Consider the following 18546-nt stretch of genomic DNA (forward strand, 5'->3'; position numbering starts at 1 on the left):
ATTTGTGCCGTAACACCTCTGATACCCAATGTGTCCGACCTGATTCATGAGCTCATTCTTTTTTTTATGTTAGAAAGTTGATCTGAAAGGGAAAATCTACGAGTTATTAACTTGCAGAAGTTTACTGAAAATGACCCGAATCCTTTGCAATTTGGTACCTGAGTTTTAAGTTTCACAGAGCGTTTTGTTAACCTGCAGAAAGCAGCAGAATGCAAGTATGGGTGGGCTTCTCTGCAAAAAAACAAACACCTTGTGGTGTTTCTTTCAGGAGAAAAAATAACCATGTGGAAATACATAAAAAGTTATTGTACTTCAGTTTGTGCTGCTTATATAGGGCACTGCTCTCTTCATGTTCACAGTTGTAGTCGAATGTTTCATGTACCGTGAATACCAAAGTGTTTCCTCCGTCAGCCGAGCTGTGTGGTGAATTAAAGGAAGTTGAGCGTGACAGAAACCAGACACCAAGGTTTGAAACCACATCTCAATTTTTACATTTTCCATAACATAGTAGTCACGCTCCATTACCAAATATCCTGCTGGCACCATCAGCACCAGCTTCTAATGTTGATAATAACAAACAGAAAAGATGAAGTCTAATGTGATTAAAGATGCAGAATGTAACAACGTAACCCTGATTCAGTCGGCATGGGAAAAATATTTTAACTTAAAGTGTTTGTTAAACATTATCAAGCCAGAGTTTGCATCTGCTGATGCCCAGAGGGGACACTTTATTTGTCTGACCTCTTGATAATCTTTGAATACTCATCATAAAAGGCCTCATAGAAAACCCTAAATATTTAATTAAAGCAGGTAATGATATAAAAGTTGTTAATCAGCAAATTGTCACATGTTGTTTCACACAACATAATTCTTAACTGATAAGGAAAACAGCGTCAACGGAACTTCATCAGAATTAACTTTCAAGAACACAAACAGTCCCATGATTTCTGAATCCAAAACACGGTGTCTCTTCCTTTCTGAAACAACACAAACTATTCCTCAATCATTTTTTTGAGCCGTTTATTTCTCACATAACCTCAGACTCACCGTCAAGACCAAAATACTATTTGCCAAAATATTGAGACCTTAGTAAAAAAACCTTTTAGGAAATATTCAACGGGAAATACAAAATGTTAAACCTCAGCCTTTTTTTTTAAATGTGCTGTGGTCTTAATGGCTAATTGGCTATAAAATGTATGAATTGATTCGGTAGATTTCTTCAGCTGGCAGGAGTGATACAAGGCTGTAATGGTTGTAATATAATCCTTTGGAGCAAAGACACCCAATTCAAGTACGTTCATTAAATATTTTTTTTCCTCTGACAGGCTCGCATTGATATTGTGAGTGTCTCACAACCTTTCAGAAAGGATCACTCACGGAGATGGACCATTTTGTTGAACAGCATGATCTTTTTTTGGATTCATTTTTGTTTTTTTCTTGCTTTTATTTTTAGAGACGGGGCAGTGGACAGAAATGGGGGCATGTGGGAAAGGAGCCACAGGTTGAATTCGAACTCGGGTCTCTCGCTTGTAGGTTTATAGCCTCAGTACATGGGGCGCCTGCACTTACCACTATAGGCTACTGTACCCCTTAATATTAAATATTTGTTAACCAAAAGCAGTCGTTACGTTGTTTTCCTTAAAGTCACCACACTCATTGACAAAAAACATTTGTCATGAAGAACACATGTACTCTTGCCTTGATGTTTTTTTTTTTCAGTTATAAAGTCACTGTGGTTACAAGACCGAGGAAGCAGCTGACCAGCAAACTCGGAGTTCTAATCATTGTGGTGCTTTTAAAAATGAAAAAAAGGGCAAATTCTTCATCTCACTTTTTAACCAAAAGCTCCACCTCTGACTTTTTTTTTTAATTTAGGAACCAAAATACTTTGGGAAGTGTAGAACATTGGTTAGGTGAGGGTTAAAGTTTTCTTTTTTGCTGATCACCAGCCTTGCGGCCAAAAGTCCTGAGTTATTTGATCTTTTCTTCACCAAGCCCGACCAAACTTTATCTTTCTGTTTATAACATCACCTACCTCTGTCTCTCGCAAGACTTCCAAATTAGCTCAAGACTACATGGACAAGAGGACATTGCTGTAGCCTACATAAGCGCGCACTGTAAAGAAAACAACTTGCCCAATTATAATCTGTAATCTTAACTCTCAAAATATAACAGAGTAAAGTCTCTAACCTGCCCTTTTGAAAAGTGCCTTGAGATAACATTTATCTTGAATTGGCATTAGAATAAATATTGATTGATTGATGGACAGTGGCATAGAATCAATAACTATTAGCACTGATCAGCCACTTATGTAGACTCAGTCTTAGATCCAGACTCCTGTTATGATGCATTCTAAGACCCTCACTTTCTAGATAGGTGTGTATTGAGAAATTAGAAGTACCTCTTTAAAAAGAACTGAAATGTTTGATCTTAAAAATACTGATTTAATTTTCAAATCACCCTGAAAGCAGAGCAGCATTCTCAACTCCATCATCGTCCAACTCTATCTTATCTTCACATCGCATTCAAACAACTGACTCCATGTGAGTGTCGTGCAGCTCAAAACCAAACCTATAGGGGACTCTTCAGAGCAGTCGGGTGTGTGCGTGTGCATATGTGCGCGTGTGTGTGTGTCAGTCCTGAAGGCCTCTCCGGCTCAGTCAGGCGTGAACTGCTGAGTGTCGAGGAAGCATCAGAGACGATGTCTGCAGGCACATGTTTTGATCTCTGAAACCGGCGCTATCAAACAGATTACAGCCGGAAATACCTGACAAGATGGCAGACAAAAGAGAATCCAGCATTAAGAGAGGACATACGGTGGACGCCAAACCTGAGCGTGATCCGTCTGAGGGTCTTATGTGTCGGATCAGAGAGAAATATGAGGGATGTTTTTCATCTGTTGAGCTCAACAGGCAGGAGAGAAAAAAAACTGCTGTTATAGTTTCTACCATGTTCAGGATTATGAGTTTTACTGCAAGTGTAGGAGCCTTTTCATCCCAACACACGTATCAGTTATGTTGGAAAAACTTAAAAGTTTAAATTCAGAAGTTATATTCCAGGTATAAAGAGGGAACAGTGTAAAAAGTACCTGAACTCCAATAGACTTGTATTGGCATGTCTGGAATACACTCTTTCATGTATTAATGCCTGGTCATGACTCTAACCAGTAATGCAATACCACAGACACTAATATGATAAAGAAACTTTGAAAATAAAGTTACCTGATTCATTTAATATATCTGACTTTTAAAGACTACTGATGTGCAGTATGTTTATGTGTAAAGGTAGAGCATGGTGTGTAATAAACTGAAGCCACGGAAATGTGCTTACAGCTGTATGAAGAGTTAATGTCTCCTTTACTATCAGGGAAAGGTGAACTGTGTTCACTGATCAATGGTTCATTATTTGTGTTAAATTCACGCGCAAGATTACTGATCAGACATCATGGCCTGGCAGCCTTTGAGCTTGTTTTACCTTCGAAGTGCACGGTTATTAAAGAACAGAAGGACAGTGTGCTGAGACCCAGATTTATTTAGCTCACTGTTTATAACTATCAAGGGATGACATAAGATCTGTAAATAATCTGCATGATATTGACTGTACATTGACTGTTTAGATGAACATAATTACCACAAGTGAAATACATTTAGATACAAACAGTGTGAATACAGTTTCAATATTTCATCTGAATAGTGTAAATCTTCCACCTCAGCATCAACAGGTAACTAAGGTGATTCTGTTACCAAGGGAGGACTCAGAGATATATCCACATCTTATAAATAGAACATTACTTTACATGAACTTTTTTCAGCTCTTACGATGTGTTTTGTTCTGCAGGTCATTGTTAAAGTCTGAAACAGTAAATGCCACATTGACCTTGTCTTTATCATCGGCGTTTTATTTCCTGACTTCACAACACTAATAACACGTGTTCCAACTTCAAGGGTTCCTTTTGTTACATTTACATCTTGTGTTATTCATTAACTGTTAAGGTGAATTGTATAAGTGAAAAAACAACTTCTTAAATTCTTAATTGGTAAAAGAAAAGCAAAATGGATTTATTGTCCAGTAGTCATTAGATGGGTCCTTCAAAAGCACTCATAGGTTTGTTGGTTCAATGGTTTGGTTTTTAAGTTTGTTGGTTCAATGCCTCGTGGATGTCAGTGTCGCACCGACCTTCTTTGTTTGGACCAAAATGGATTCCCCTCCTCACAATAAAGAAGTGACTGGCATAGCTTGAGTTATAGCTTTGATCAGAGGGCAGTTGTTATTGTTGAGACGATCTGAATGGAGAGGATTGGAAGTCTTTTTGAAGACTTAAGTTTGTTTTAACTGTTTCAACTCTGTCTGAACTCTAAATTCCCGTTAAGCTTCCTGCCTTATTTGTAAGCAGGTCAAGGATGCTGTGACCTCTGACCCAGAGCTTCCTTTTAATTGGTCGTCTGAAAAGTGTGTTTTATCGAGGTTGTTTTTTGTGTCTGCTGCCGGCACTCCTCTGACTAATAAACAACTTTAACTTGTTACTTATATTTTTTTTATATAATTTAATGACATAATTAACATTTTTAAATTCTTATAAAAGATAGAAACAAACAAAAACTAAACAAAAAGCAGTTTGAAAAGTTGGTGTGTTGTCCAAACACATAAAATTTGCTCAGACCTATGTGTATTCTTAAAGTGCTCTTTGAAACCATGTGTTCATGCTTTATAGGCCTACTGTATATACAGAGGGACAACACGCCTTAAACTCCTCCTGTTGTACAAAATGAAGCCAAAATACCACTCTGAGGGGCATTGAAATGTTGACTATAGGAGCCAGAGTGTACGAAGGAGAGATCGGCTGAATGAGCCATGTTAGTGATGTCACACTGCTTCCACTAACAGAAACACAGACTGAACTTATCAATGAAACAGCAAAACAGATTCTTCTGTCGCTTTGGAGCAGAAACTCACAGCTATGGTAAGTTCAATGACTATTGTGTTAGTGTTTGTTTTATTTCCTCCCACCTTTCCTCCTCTTCTCTGCTTATCTGGTGCACACAGAGCTGTCAATCATTGCATTTCATACCTTTTTATCAATCATGACTAATTACAATCAACTTCTCAGGAAAGAAAGATGATTTGAATACAGATCAGTGTGATTATTACTAACTCGAAACTGTTATTGACATTTATTGATATTGATTAGTTGGACCCATGTCCCATCTGTTCACATGAAGGAGGCGGGCTTTATGACTTATACTGCAGCCTGTCAGTAGAAGGAGCTCTTAATCTTTTAGCCTCAGTTACAACGAGTTATTGCATTGTCCATTCTTGTGTGTGTGTGTGTATGTGTGTGTGTGTGTGTGTGTGTGTGTGAGTGAGTGTGTGTGTGGGTGTGTGTGTGTGTGTGTGTGTGTGTGTGTGTGTGTGTGTGTGTGTGTGTGGGTGTGTGTGTGTGTGTGTGTGTGTGTGTGTGGGTTTCTCTGTCTGTCAGATCGTTACTTTACTTACTTTAAACTTTATTTTAGACCCATAGGTCCATATTGTTATAAAAAAAAGCACAAGATATATTATATATATATTATATATATAAATACAGGATATTAACAAAGGGATAGCATCACTACATGTGATTAAAATACAAAGAGACATTTATACCAGTGTTTCCAGAAACACCACAGTTCAACCAATATTCAAACTGTGACACTTTGTAGATCTGTTCACTGTGTTAACTTGTATTTGTCCATCAGCGTAACTTCCCATTTAAGATTTGTGAAGTCACCTCCACACAGGACTTTTGCAGCTGTTTTCCTGATGTGCTTGGTAAATGCAGGTGACAGGGTATTTAGAGTACATTTAATGAGGGCTTTCACTCTCATACCCAGGGTCTGAAATTAGCACAACAGCTGCAAATTGCATGGGGGTAAGTGATCATCTGTGTTTGAAAAAAATCACCAGGCTGTACATGACACAGGAAAACAAACCACAGCAGGTCAAGCAAGAGTAAACTGCATTTGTTTATAGAACTACACATTAGAAAGCCGCTCACAACTGCATAGTTTAGGGTTTACAGTCATAGACCAATGATTCTGACCAATAAGCATATTTTAGGAGACTCATGCAAACAGCCACTCCCTATGAATCAACTTCATATCTTTTAGAAATCCAATCCGACAGTTAAAGTGATGAGCTAGTTACAAAGTAGCTTTGATTTTCAAACTTTGAGAAACCTCTTAAATTAGATGAAAGGTAAAAAATGAAGAGACTCCCGCAGAAAAAACAACAACAAAGGTATTTCCTCATTACAACATGGGGAAGTGAAAAGAGTGAGGGACACGACAGCAAGCCTGCACGTCAGAGCTAGCAGGGAGCTAATGTAAGACACAGGACACAGTTCTTTAGTGTGTGCATGCGGGACAAATCCTCTTTGTGTATTTCTTCCTGTGTTACGTGTTTCTATATGAAGAGGAAGAAGACGATATACTTTATTAACCCTGCGAGGGAAAATTCACTTTTACACTCAGTTGTTGAACATGCTACGCACATAAGCTGAAATACACAAACAGGATCCTATGGACATGCACTGATGGAGAGATGTCAGAGTGAGGGGGCTGCCCACAGCCAGCGCGTCTAATCTAGTGTGCCTTGCTCAAGGGCACCTCAGAAGCGCTCTGGAAGTGAACCGGCATCCTTCCAGCTACCAGACCATTTTCCAGACTTGGTCCGGTTCCCAACCGAAGTCCCTACAGAGAGAGCTACTGCCGCCCCAAACTGTATGTATCACTGTACTAACTGTCCAAGGCTGTGTTCGCCCTGCGGGACATACAGTATTTTGTTGTAATGCATGCAATTTTTTTTTTGTGAAACTATATCATATATTTTCTGGCTGTATGATCATGATTAAAGTAAAATCTCCTCAACTGCAACGTGTGCCTTTCGATGGATCTCCCATCTAACCTTTCCACTAGATGGACAACTAACTGTTAGTGATGCAAATCTGCTTCAGTTTCTGGATCATGGACCTGACAGCCAACAGTTAGGAGGTGGGAGGTCAGTCTGCATGTTTTATTCATGGCTACAGCCCAGTTTTAGCTCCTGTCAGCCCAGTTTTGCACGCTTTGTAAGGAGGCGACTGTGAGTCAAACTATCTATTGAGTGAAACAAGAAAGTCTGAAAACTCTTTGTGCTTTACATAATGGAGAATGGATGTTGAAGTTGAATATTTTTCTTAAAGTTTGTTCTATTTGAATCTGGTGAATAAAAAAACTGTAGAGTAGTGATTTTCAAAACAGGCTTTTTATAAGATAGCCCTTTGCGAAAACATAAATCCTGCAACATGATTCTCAGTTTGGAAGACTTTCAAATCAAAGGGCTGAATTCATGCAGAAACTTTAAGATCTATTTGACCATGAAGGGAATTCAGAAAAATATCTAATTTGAGGTAACCACAACAGCTTGCTAGCTTAGCTTCGCACAAACACTGTAAACAGGTGGAAACAGACACTTTCAAAAGTCGATAGATATATAGATAGATGTCTTCTGTCACCTCATACAGTTGTTTTTATTTATTTTGGCAGCTGGTCTGTTCTCCAGTGGTTCAAAAGGGGAGGACAGTGTTTATGTATGTCTGTCTGTGTGTGTGTGTGTGTGTGTGTGTGTGTGTGTGTGTGTGTATGTGTGTGTGTGTGTGTGTGCGTGTGTGTGTGTGTGATGCTGACAGAGTGTAAAACTGTGTTCCTGCAGGGGACGTGGAAGGTCCAAACGCTCAATCACCATCACTTATCAGCCCTGCAGGGTGGCAGCCACCTCCCCCGCCCCCTCCCAACATGTCTTCTTGTTCAGGTTAGAAACACACATCTCCAGTCTGCTGGTTTATATGTTCAGGGACTCATACAGCTTGTAAAATTACTTTCAACATTACCATTATCTTCATATCTTATTTGCATTGCAGGCTAAAAGAAGACGCTGAGTTGTGTCCAGTGCAGAGACAGAGAGAAAAGTGTCTCAACATGTGAGGCTAACAGTAAACAGTAAGATGGATGTTTAATTTCAATATATGAAATGCTGCAATCGTTGTTTCCATTTAATTCCATCATTAATTGTCAACCTCAGCCAACTCTCTTGTTTACTGAACTTTGAATAGAAGTTTAGGATCCTTAGTAAAAGAGGAAATCTGTGTGTACATCAGCCACACATGTTGGGAAACAGGTGATTGAGATATTGGAAAATCCACTAAACCAGCACGACAACTGCACCCAAACGTATTTTTTGTAAAGCCTGTGCATTTAAAAAACAGCTACTTGTGATTACCATTATTTATAGCCCAAACGTATAAATGAACCCTTTTCATGCTAACAAAAAGCAATGATACCTGTCTTTTTAATTCAGTCTAACGTGGTAGATATGTGTCCATCCATGGTTGAAGATAGTATTGCAGGTAAGATAATATCTGCAGGGTTTTTTGTCATCAAAAATTCTACATTAAACACAGATCCCACAAAGCGACATAATGAAGCTCTATGATAAAGCACTATGCTAGTTATCACCTGGTTATGTCTGAACGGTGGAAAACTCGACTTCGTGCTCTGGCGATTGATTGTGAGTCGGCTCCGGTCTGCACAATCCATACAGCTGTTAAATTTGGCGACTGGATTTTGAAATGTGTGAACCGGCTTTCGTCTTAACAACACTGGCTCAGCGACAAAATGACATCACAAGGCACCCTGCCCCTCTCAGCCCCGCCCCTGTGGGCAGCCCCAGCTGCCAAAACAAGTGAGCGGACTGAAACCCTGCGCTGACCTAAATTCTCCCAAAGATACTCCTCTTTAAGCTGCAGAGATACAGGGACAGAGACACACTGAGGGACAGAGACAGACAGACAGACAGACAGACAGACAGACAGACAGACAGACAAACAGGACAAAGACCAGGAATGAGAGACAAAGACGTAAAAAAAACAGACTCAGAGACAAACTGAGAGACAATGATAGAGAGATATAGTCAAAGACAGACAGAAATTATAGAAAAGATATGAAGGGAGACATGAGGTAAGACCCAAACACAGAAGAGACACAGACAGAATGGAAAACATGGTCAGATACAGAGTCCAAGACAAATAGACAGTGGAGTTTGATATTTCACTTCCGTTCACTCTTGTTTTTGTTTTGTAGGAAAGAAGGTAATCAGTGGGAAGTTGCATAGACTCCTGCAGACTTTCTAAATGTATTCATTTACTTACTCACAATATATTTGTGCTTTAACTTCATCGTTATTATGCTTCAAAAAAAAAATCCATAAAAATAAAACATGAAGACAACCTGTCACTGCACCCTGATTTATTGTTCTAACGTTCATATTTGAATTTTACGTACAAATCTTTGGGCTGAGTCATAAGTCATTGGTCTGAAGTTATATGATGATGCATCTGGACAAATTAATTCATACTACAATTATTTTTTGGTTAGTTTAAACTTTGTTTGAACTCCTGTAGTTTGTCCTGCTCATATTGAATCATTATAAAGTGGTTGGTATTTATTACAGCTTTCAGAGTATACTCTTGGTTTCATTTGGTGTTAGCCCCTCAATGAGTGAGATAGTTCTCATGTTGTTCTTCAGTCTCTTTCTTTTTCATGTTTAGAGATGCATATTCATATTTTATATCTGCCAGCTCACACAATCGCACAAAAAATGTCCAACATGCTAAATAAACGTCTATATTATTTTTTATTAAATAAATAACAGTTGCATAATGTCTTTTTTTTTTTTTACTTTGTTAGGTTTTTTAATATGATATGAATATAACCCAAATATTTATTTAAATGTACCTTGGACCGATTATTGCTGAAGAAGTTACTGAAACTTCACTATATATATCATTAAAGGCATAAAGGCCTTGCAAGAATGTATATAGGCTATACAAAAATATATATATATATTGTATAGATATCAGAAAATGTGTTCAACATAAGCTCTCTAAACAGCTCAATGAATGCTACAATAACACATTCTCCTTAGAACTTATCATAAGAAAATAAAAAGATGAGCAAAGGGGGCTAATATAATGATAAACATAAACAAAATTATATACTATTATTAATGTGATGAAATAACTGATGATGAAGGTAAAGGAAGAGTGGATGTGGATGATGACTAACATTTCTATATATTTTTTAGCAATACATGGCATTTTGGGATATGTAGATTCATCAGCAAGCAAAGAGGCCTGTGCTGTAAAAAAAAAAACAAAAAAAAAACACATTTTTATAATCAGGCACGTCAGCGGGAAATAAATCTGCCTCAATGAAACTCCAGTTTCTGCTTTTATTTTCTCAAATTGGTTCCTGTTTTTCTTTTTGGGTCATCAGAGAGCTGAGTGTTGGCTCAATATGAGTGGGTGAACACACACACACACAAACACACACACACACACACACGGACACAAAAAACACACACAACTACACACACACACACACACACACACACACACACACACACACACACACACGGACACAAAACACACACAAAGATCATGTGACGCTACTCACTGCTGAGTTCAAGCAGCAGAGCGCAGAGTGTGTAAACAGACCCTCTGAATCAATTCTAGACTTTACATCGCTGAGATCAGGCGACATTCATAAACTTGAAGAAATTTAAAACTTTAAACTTATCAAATCAAAAAGTGTGTGTTCAGGGGCAACTACAGATTTTTAAAAACATGGTCAAATACTCTTAAGTGTTAACTGTAGATTGTTATTATGGACGTATATACATTGATTAATATTCAATTAAATAAAACATAATGACTCCTATAAGACTTCTCCTGAGAATGAACGATTAGGCCGACTAATAAACACTGTAGCATTAAAAATAAATGCTTTTAAAATATTTATAAAAAAATCACTTTCTAAGATGAACTTCTGAAAAGAAGATGGATACTCAATAAAACAATATATAATGTTGTATCTAATATCGTCTTCATTATAATTCTAAAAATGTATAAATCACCCATAGTGTTTCAAATAAACCTGTTTTCAAATCAGCCTCTGTTAGAGGTCTAAAAGAGCAAAGATCATTTTATCAATACAAAAGTATTGTATGTTCAGAATAAAAAGAAATGATAGGGATACTGTAGGTAGAACCCAAGATGATCATCTCAAAGTCTGGTCTTCACTCAGAATCTTTCTGTTCACCGTCAGTTAAAAGAAAGAAAGCAGAAAATATTCACATTTTTAAAGCTGCAAGCACATTATAGAGAGGCACTTTTTCTTTCTAGAGAATACAACAGAAGACTAATTCAGGTTTTCAAATAGTTAATGCTGCATTTAGTGTTTCAAACAGTCGATAAATCGTTGCAGTTGTTGTTAAAACGTGCGTTCAAGAGAGTTCTAATGAAAGAAGTATAAAATCTCTAAGGTCTAATTTTTTATTTTTTTTTGGATGAATCTCATAAATGTCCAGAAAGGTTTAAGTAGCCAGGAATTATACTGACAGGAAGTTCTGGTGCAGGGAGGGCAAATCGTGATAATAAAAGATTGATTAAAATATTACAAAGGTTGTTTACGTCCATTATTGGGAAAAATAAAATTAGAACAGCAAGTATGGGAGACATGAAATACCAATGGAAATCACTCATACATCTTACATTTAAAAAAGGAAATTTTTAATCTACCAAGCTCTACTGTAATTAATGTTAAAATTGTTTATTTCTACGTTTAAAGTTGATTTAGTAAAACGAACCTGAATTGAATGGCCGAGGCCCTTACAATAAGAGGTAACAGTATTTCTGTCCTGCACATGAAGGGATATAATACTTTCAACGGCTGATGTAAAAATAAAAAGTAAATAAATAAATACTGGACCTCTAATCTGCATGGGTTTGAATTTTGAACATCATGTTAAACAGTGCAGTGAGCCACATTGTATGTACACATCATCAGGCAGAAACTCTGCTTTGGGTTATTTCATCCTTTTAATCGACTTTAGTTTCTCTGAAAATAAAACAGACGGACAGTAACAAAACAGACAGTACAGACTTCATACAAGTGAATGCACACTAGTGCCAACAAAATTTAAACAAAGTTACCCCTCCGAACATTTTTACTTTTCTTTTTTTTTTTTTTTACAAAAATCCAAATGGAAAAAAAGTGACAGATTTAAAAAACACTGAGCCTGGATCAGTCTGCTTCTTGTTGGTGCTGTTTGGGTAATTTTAGAATCCGAACATTTAAATGATTTCAATTAAATGCGCCTCAGTCAGACCCGCTGGACTGTTTGTGCTTCATGTTGATAATAATGTGCTTCTTTCTTTACTGGTTGACCTAGTGTCATCATGTGTTTTAGCTCTCTCTCTGTGTGTGTGTGTGTGTGTGTGTGTGTGTGTGTGTGTGTGTATGTGTGTGTGTGTGTGTGTGTGTGTGTGTGTGTGTGTGGGTGGGTGTGTTGACAAGGTCAGCCTCATTTTGGGCTACAGGAGGATTTTATTTAGGTCAGAGGTTATATAAGTTTTTTGTTAGTCCTACACTGTAAAAACATAACCTATTAAAAACAGTGGGAGGAAACGACCAATCAGGAGCCTCCGTTTTGCTGAAAAAATACAGGAAGTAGGCTTTTCATTTTCAAAATCCTTTACTTGAATAAATTTAAATTAAATCCAATGAGCAGATATTTTACAGTGTTAAGATGATTTGTTTTATTAATCATCCATTATCTGGTGTTTTTTAAATAGTAAACAATTCAATGCTAATTCAAACTTGACTGTAGCCTTCACCGTGGATCCAAATGTATTTTTTGAACGCTTTTATTCCATTTAAACTGTTATCCATATTCTAAAAAATTGCTGTATTAAAAAATTTGTCACCATATCTACAGCTTCTTGTTCTCATCGGGAGCTTTTTTTGGTTTATTTTTGCAAAGACAACATTTGTGTGATCCGGATTGTGTTGCAGAGCACTGACAGCACAGACCTGAGATCTGAGGAGGATGGACAAATCAATACCTGCAGCGATCAATACTTTGACAGTCCAACATAAAATAAAATGCTTCTCAAAAGATGACTCAAAATGCTCATACAGTCACAAGGGGAGTACAACTCAGCATTTTGTGCATTTTATTTGATGTTTTTTGCTCTTCTTGTCACGATGATGTTAATTTGAGGAGAATTCAAAAAAGTTATTTCTTAATCACATTTTTAATTTTAAACGAGTGAAGAAAAATCTGGGCACCATGAACTGTACAAAATATTATTAATTAATGATTTTCTTATTCAGGTCGAATTACCATAAAAAAAACTTGATCGTGGTGAAAAGACATCTAGGTGTTTAAAAAAAAGAAATTCAATGTCTATACATTTTTCTAATTTAAGTAAAAAGTCTGGTTGTAAAATTCTGGGTTTCAAATAAGAAAACAATCTGCATGAGGAATGTTGCAGAAACGACTTTTTAAAGAATATTTTCCTAAAACATGAACAAAATTATTTAACACTATTTTACCTGTGATTTTCTTGAAATAAACACTTCCTAGTTGTTTTTATCACCTTAACCGCGGTGTCGGTCTTATGGCCATCAAACATTGATATCGGTATCAGGTTTAAAATGGCGGCACATCGTCACCTGCTGAGATCAGCTGATATATGTTTAAGATGCCCTTGAATCCTCTTGCGAAGCTTTAAATTGCCAATAAATAAAAATAAATAAAGTCATTAATTGCACATAATTGCAGTTAGCTGTAAACCTTGGATCCCCAGGTGTGCTCATTATTATAGCCTATTATTTAGCCTTTATTTTTGTCATCTTTCTAGAAAACGGGTTAATAGTCCAGCTCCTCTGAATCCTAAATACTTCTATCTAATAAACAAGCAGTCATACAATTGTTTAAAAAAAATGGTCTACTTGACAATTGGGTAATTTGAAAAAGATGGCCGTGAGATGCGGTGACGTGAAGTTTACTTGTTTTGTGTCAACCCTCTATTTTCAGTCTCAATACCCTACAGCCTCAATTTAACTTAAAAATATATATATTTCCAAACCATAGTTCCATGTAAGAGACGCACGATTTTCCACTGAAATCCGCGGCAGTTTTGTTTGTGTATTTGCGTTTGCATGTTTCTCTATGTTTGTGTCGTATGTTTTTATGTGTTTATGTGTAATGCAGGGCCTGTTGGTCTACTACGAGCAACTCGGGATTTTTCCCATTCAACAGAAGAAAAAAAAACATTCAAAAAAACTGCTCCATGTGCAGAGGCCTCTACCCTCTGCGCTCCAGCGCTCACTGACTAACTTTAAACACCAGAGCGGCTCAGCGGGCCATAGAACCGGGATTGAGGCGGCTAAAGTTTGTTCAATTTCTTTTTTCCTAAGATTATCAGGCGTGTTTGTTTGGCCTTTGCGCACATGCGCAGGAGGTTTTACGTTCATACAGGCCTGTAATCACACATACACACACTCACACACAAACGTGCACACGTAGGCCGTTACAGACAAAATACCACTGTGTTAAAAAAAAAAGAAGACAATTGGGGCTCTATGAAGAACAAAAAACACACAAAATGTCATTTTACAGCTCGTCGTTTTTGCATAATTCTTCACATGAAGAGTTCAATTCCAAATACTTTATATCCGTGTATTTATTAGCCTTGTAGCTTAACTACAGGTCCGCCATGTTTGAATTTAAGCTTAATTTAAGGATATTTTGAAAGGAAACTCTTCACAGAGAGAAGTTCTGATAGCATCATCATCATCATCATCATCATTAGGCCTGCCCGGGGTCAAACCTGAGTAGAGATATGATTTGTAGGCTTATTTTTCCTCTCAAACCCCCCTGATTGTATATGCTGATTTAAGGCTTCATTAATTCATTATTAACTTTTTCCTACCAAAAAAAAAGCTTTGATTGTCTTTTTTTCTCATTGATTGTCTTTAAATTCATAAATAATTATTAACCCTGTATGACTTATTTCACCCCCTCCCCATTATCGTCAATACTGATGAGTATACACTGACAAATAGAATTTAAATACATTGTACAATAAATACAAAACATAAATAAAAGACTCAAAGAATGAACTGAAAATCTTTGTACAAGATATAAATAGCATGAAATATAGTTAAGTGTTACCTTTGGCAAGTCTAGTTACAGTTGTACAACCCGCGGGTAACAAAGTTTGTCCCTTTTTCAGTAAAATGCGAAAAAACAAAAACAAAACAATACACCCGTTGCTCTTCGGGGAAGAATATGGCCAAAAGTTTCACTTCATATATATTTTTTTGCAATCCATGTTTGATATTTACCACTTATTATTCGCCCTTAGCATGACGTCTTTTGTGCGTCCTCGTCCCGGTGCCATCCATGGAGAGGTGATGGTGTATTCGGGAGAGGGAGGGGGGAGTTCAGTTTAGGAAAGCGTTTGGGGGTATACCCTCTTTTGATGGGACAGCATCCCGGGAAACCCCGCGGACACACCCGGGGAGAAGGCCGGTAAGGAGCTGTTTCTAAGGGAGTCTGTTAGCAAGGATTGCGGAGAGCTGCTGGGCGCCAAGCCGCCGAACCCCGACGCGCTGTGCTGAAGGTGCGACGGAGGTCCCCCTCCCGGTGGCCCCTGATTCGCTACAGCAGCGTGTTGGCTTCCTGAGACAAAATACCCGGCAGTCTGTCCGGAGAGAAGCCCGACTGGCGACGTGTTCATACCGTAACTGTTCGACAAGCCCAGCGCCCCGGCGGCAGATCCGCCGAGGATGGAGCGCCCCAGGTCCCCGTTACTCAGCTGCTCCACGGCGGGCAGAAGTGACCCGTAGCCCGCAGCCTGGTTCAAAAACCCGGGAGAGGAGCCGTTGTAGTGTGGGTGATGGTGGTGGTGGTGAAGAGAGAGAAAAGGAGAAATCTGCCAGTAGAGCGGGTTGTTTGCCCGCTCGTTAATCCCCAAACCGAGAGGAGCGAAGCGCAGTCCGCGCTTCATCGCCAGCTTGCCCCTGGAGGTGGCTGAGCGCCGCCGGAGTTTCCCGGTAGTCCCCCCAATGAAAACGTCATCACTGCTCGGGTCAAGCATCCAGTAGTTCCCCTTCCCCGGGTCGTCATAGTGCCGAGGGACCTTGACGAAACACTTATTGAGACTCAGGTTGTGTCGGATGGAGTTCTGCCAGCCCTGCTTGTGCTCTCGGTAGTACGGGAAGTTTTTCATGATGAACTCATAGATGCCGTTTAGCGTGAGCCGCTTTTCGGGGCTCTGCCGAATTGCCATCATGATAAGAGCGTTGTAGCTGAACGGAGGCTTGTCATACTTCCCGTTTTTACCATTATTACCGTTAGTATTCTGCTCTGATGTTGCCTTGGTGCCATCCCCTCCTCCGCCTCCCCCTCCACCCTCCTCCTCCTCTTCCCCCTGCTCCTCCTTGCCGGGTTTCACCGGGTCCAGAGACACCGCTGTGGAGTCCACCTCCGGAATATCCAGTGACTTGTCAGAGTCGGAGCCCGGCGAAGGAGAGAGCATCCCGGGGATGCCGGCGACCGCAGCGGCGGCGGCAGCAACGACTGAGTCCGGTCTGTCGCACTTAGAAGGCAGCAGGAGGCTCTTGATGCTGAAGGAGGATGACCGGTGGACGGTCGGTGGGTCTTTAACATCCTCCATGCCCGGTGGCGGGTTTCCCAAAAACGAGGAATAAATAATAATTAAAAAAATAACAACTACAACTCCAAGCTCGTCCACCTCCGTTGTCCTGTCAGGAAACGAAAGAGAGACGGAGAGGAGAGAGAAAGGAGGGTCAGGATGAGAGATGCATGGATAGAGGAGTGGAGAGAGATACCAGAAACAGACAGAGAGAAAGAGAGAGGGGGGGGGAGAGCGAGAGAGCGTGGCTTGGATGAGGAGAAATTAGTAATTAAGGAGGTTCCGACTCGCGGCTACATCACGGAGAGGAGGAGCTTCTCCAACTTGGTGATTTTGTCAACAAATCCTCTTTTCTGCTTCTTCCTTTCCGTCCTCCCGTCTTCAAACAGAGACCTTTAATGTTTCCAACAACACACTGTCATTTTTAGCTGTCCTCTTTAATCGGTATCTACGCGCGTGCACCTTTCCCTAAATTTGTAGGAGTAATTGTTCCGTGCGTCACGCAGGCTACCCTCTATGCATGTGTGCGTAAAATCCCATTCTGAGTCTGTGCGTAAAAGCGCACGTCTGTCTGAGTGTGCGCGCGCCCGTGCTTGTGCGTAAAAGCTCACATGCAGGCAGCGAGGGCAGTCAGCCTCCCCGGCTTTGTTTTCTCAACGACAGTAATAGTTTGAATTCATGTCGGCAAACACTGCGCGTGCACGCTGTTTGCGTCCGTCCGTCTGTGTGTGTGTGTGTGTGTGTGTGTGTGTGTGTGTGTGTGCGCGCTTTATACGGGGAGAGATGGGGGAGGAGGTCGGAGGAGGAACTGAGCGCGCCGCTATTGTCTACTAATAAAATCATTGTGCCGGCAAACACAGACACACACACACACACACACACACACACACACACACACACACACACACACACACACACACACACACACACAATAGAGAGGATGCAGGTCTGATGCTGTAACCAGAGCGTCTCCTGTTGGTAGCAGACAGTACTGCACCAGAAGTAGACCTTTTAACATCTGAAAAGTAATAATTATTATAATTGGCTACTAACACGACTACTACTACTAATAATAATTTAAATAATAATAGTAGTTGTATTGAGGCTTATTATCTTCAACTGCTTTCCAGTACATACAGTCAAATATTCTGTTTATGTTTCTTTAGTTTTTTTTTTTTTTTTTACTGAAGCTTAATTGTGTTTAAAAAGAGACTAATCCCTAATGATTTTCCAATAATAATTTATTTTTCTAAATTTGAATCAAGTAAATAGGCTATTTTCATCCAGAATTATATTTCTGGATTTATGATCTCATGACTAATGTTTTGGTATCAAGCTCTGAAAAGATTAGAAAACAATAATTGTGCTTTAATAATTTTGAGCACATTTGTCACCAAATGTACATTATCAGTGTATTGCTGTGTTCCTTTAACATAAAAAGAAATCCCACTTAAAAGCCTGGTGCATAGGGAATTTTGAGATAGGCCAAACAAAATAAACAAACTGCATATCTAGAGATTTGAAACTCGTTATAAAAAATGCCCTTGTTCTACCAATTAAATCTGCAGGTCTGTTGATTTCTTAAAATTGACTAATAAAAAAACCTTTTTTCTTTCTAATTGAATTTAACCTTTTAAATAAAAGACTGATTGACAGACGCGCTGCGTGAAGACGAAATGTGATTAACATCTATGCGCGCACTACAGGCCATATCCATCAGCACGTGATTCTTAAAAGCTGTATGAATCTATGCGATCACTTTCACGGATTCATTGACCGCTAATGGTTTACGCTCATTTCAGTTCATCCATCACTTGTTAAACGCACCGCCCGGCAAGTTTGTGAAGTGACACAAATCAAGGCGAGGGCGCGTGACCACTCTGTGAATCATGCAGATATTTTGAGCGTCATGGTCAAACAAGCTTCAAAACGAAGAAAGTTTGAACCTTAATTTTCAGGAAGAGGAG

The 18546-nt window shown here is 39.1% G+C and overlaps 1 protein-coding gene across 1 annotated transcript; it reads right to left on the reverse strand.

Moving 5' to 3' along the window:
• Window positions 1-11931: 11931 nt before the first annotated feature.
• On the reverse strand, window positions 11932-17219 carry LOC132975689 (forkhead box protein G1-like). Its single transcript, XM_061040409.1, has one exon. It carries the CDS (start codon window positions 16598-16600, stop codon window positions 15371-15373), a length of 1230 nt encoding a protein of 409 aa, XP_060896392.1. The 5' UTR covers window positions 16601-17219; the 3' UTR covers window positions 11932-15370.
• Window positions 17220-18546: the final 1327 nt, after the last annotated feature.

This window comes from Labrus mixtus, chromosome 6 (genome assembly GCF_963584025.1).
Source record: "Labrus mixtus chromosome 6, fLabMix1.1, whole genome shotgun sequence".
NCBI classification, from domain to species: Eukaryota; Metazoa; Chordata; class Actinopteri; order Labriformes; family Labridae; genus Labrus; species Labrus mixtus.

Coding starts and splice junctions, on each gene's coding strand:
- LOC132975689 (XM_061040409.1), bottom strand. CDS start 16,600: ATGGAGGATGTTAAAGACCCACCGACCGTCCACCGGTCATCCTCCTTC.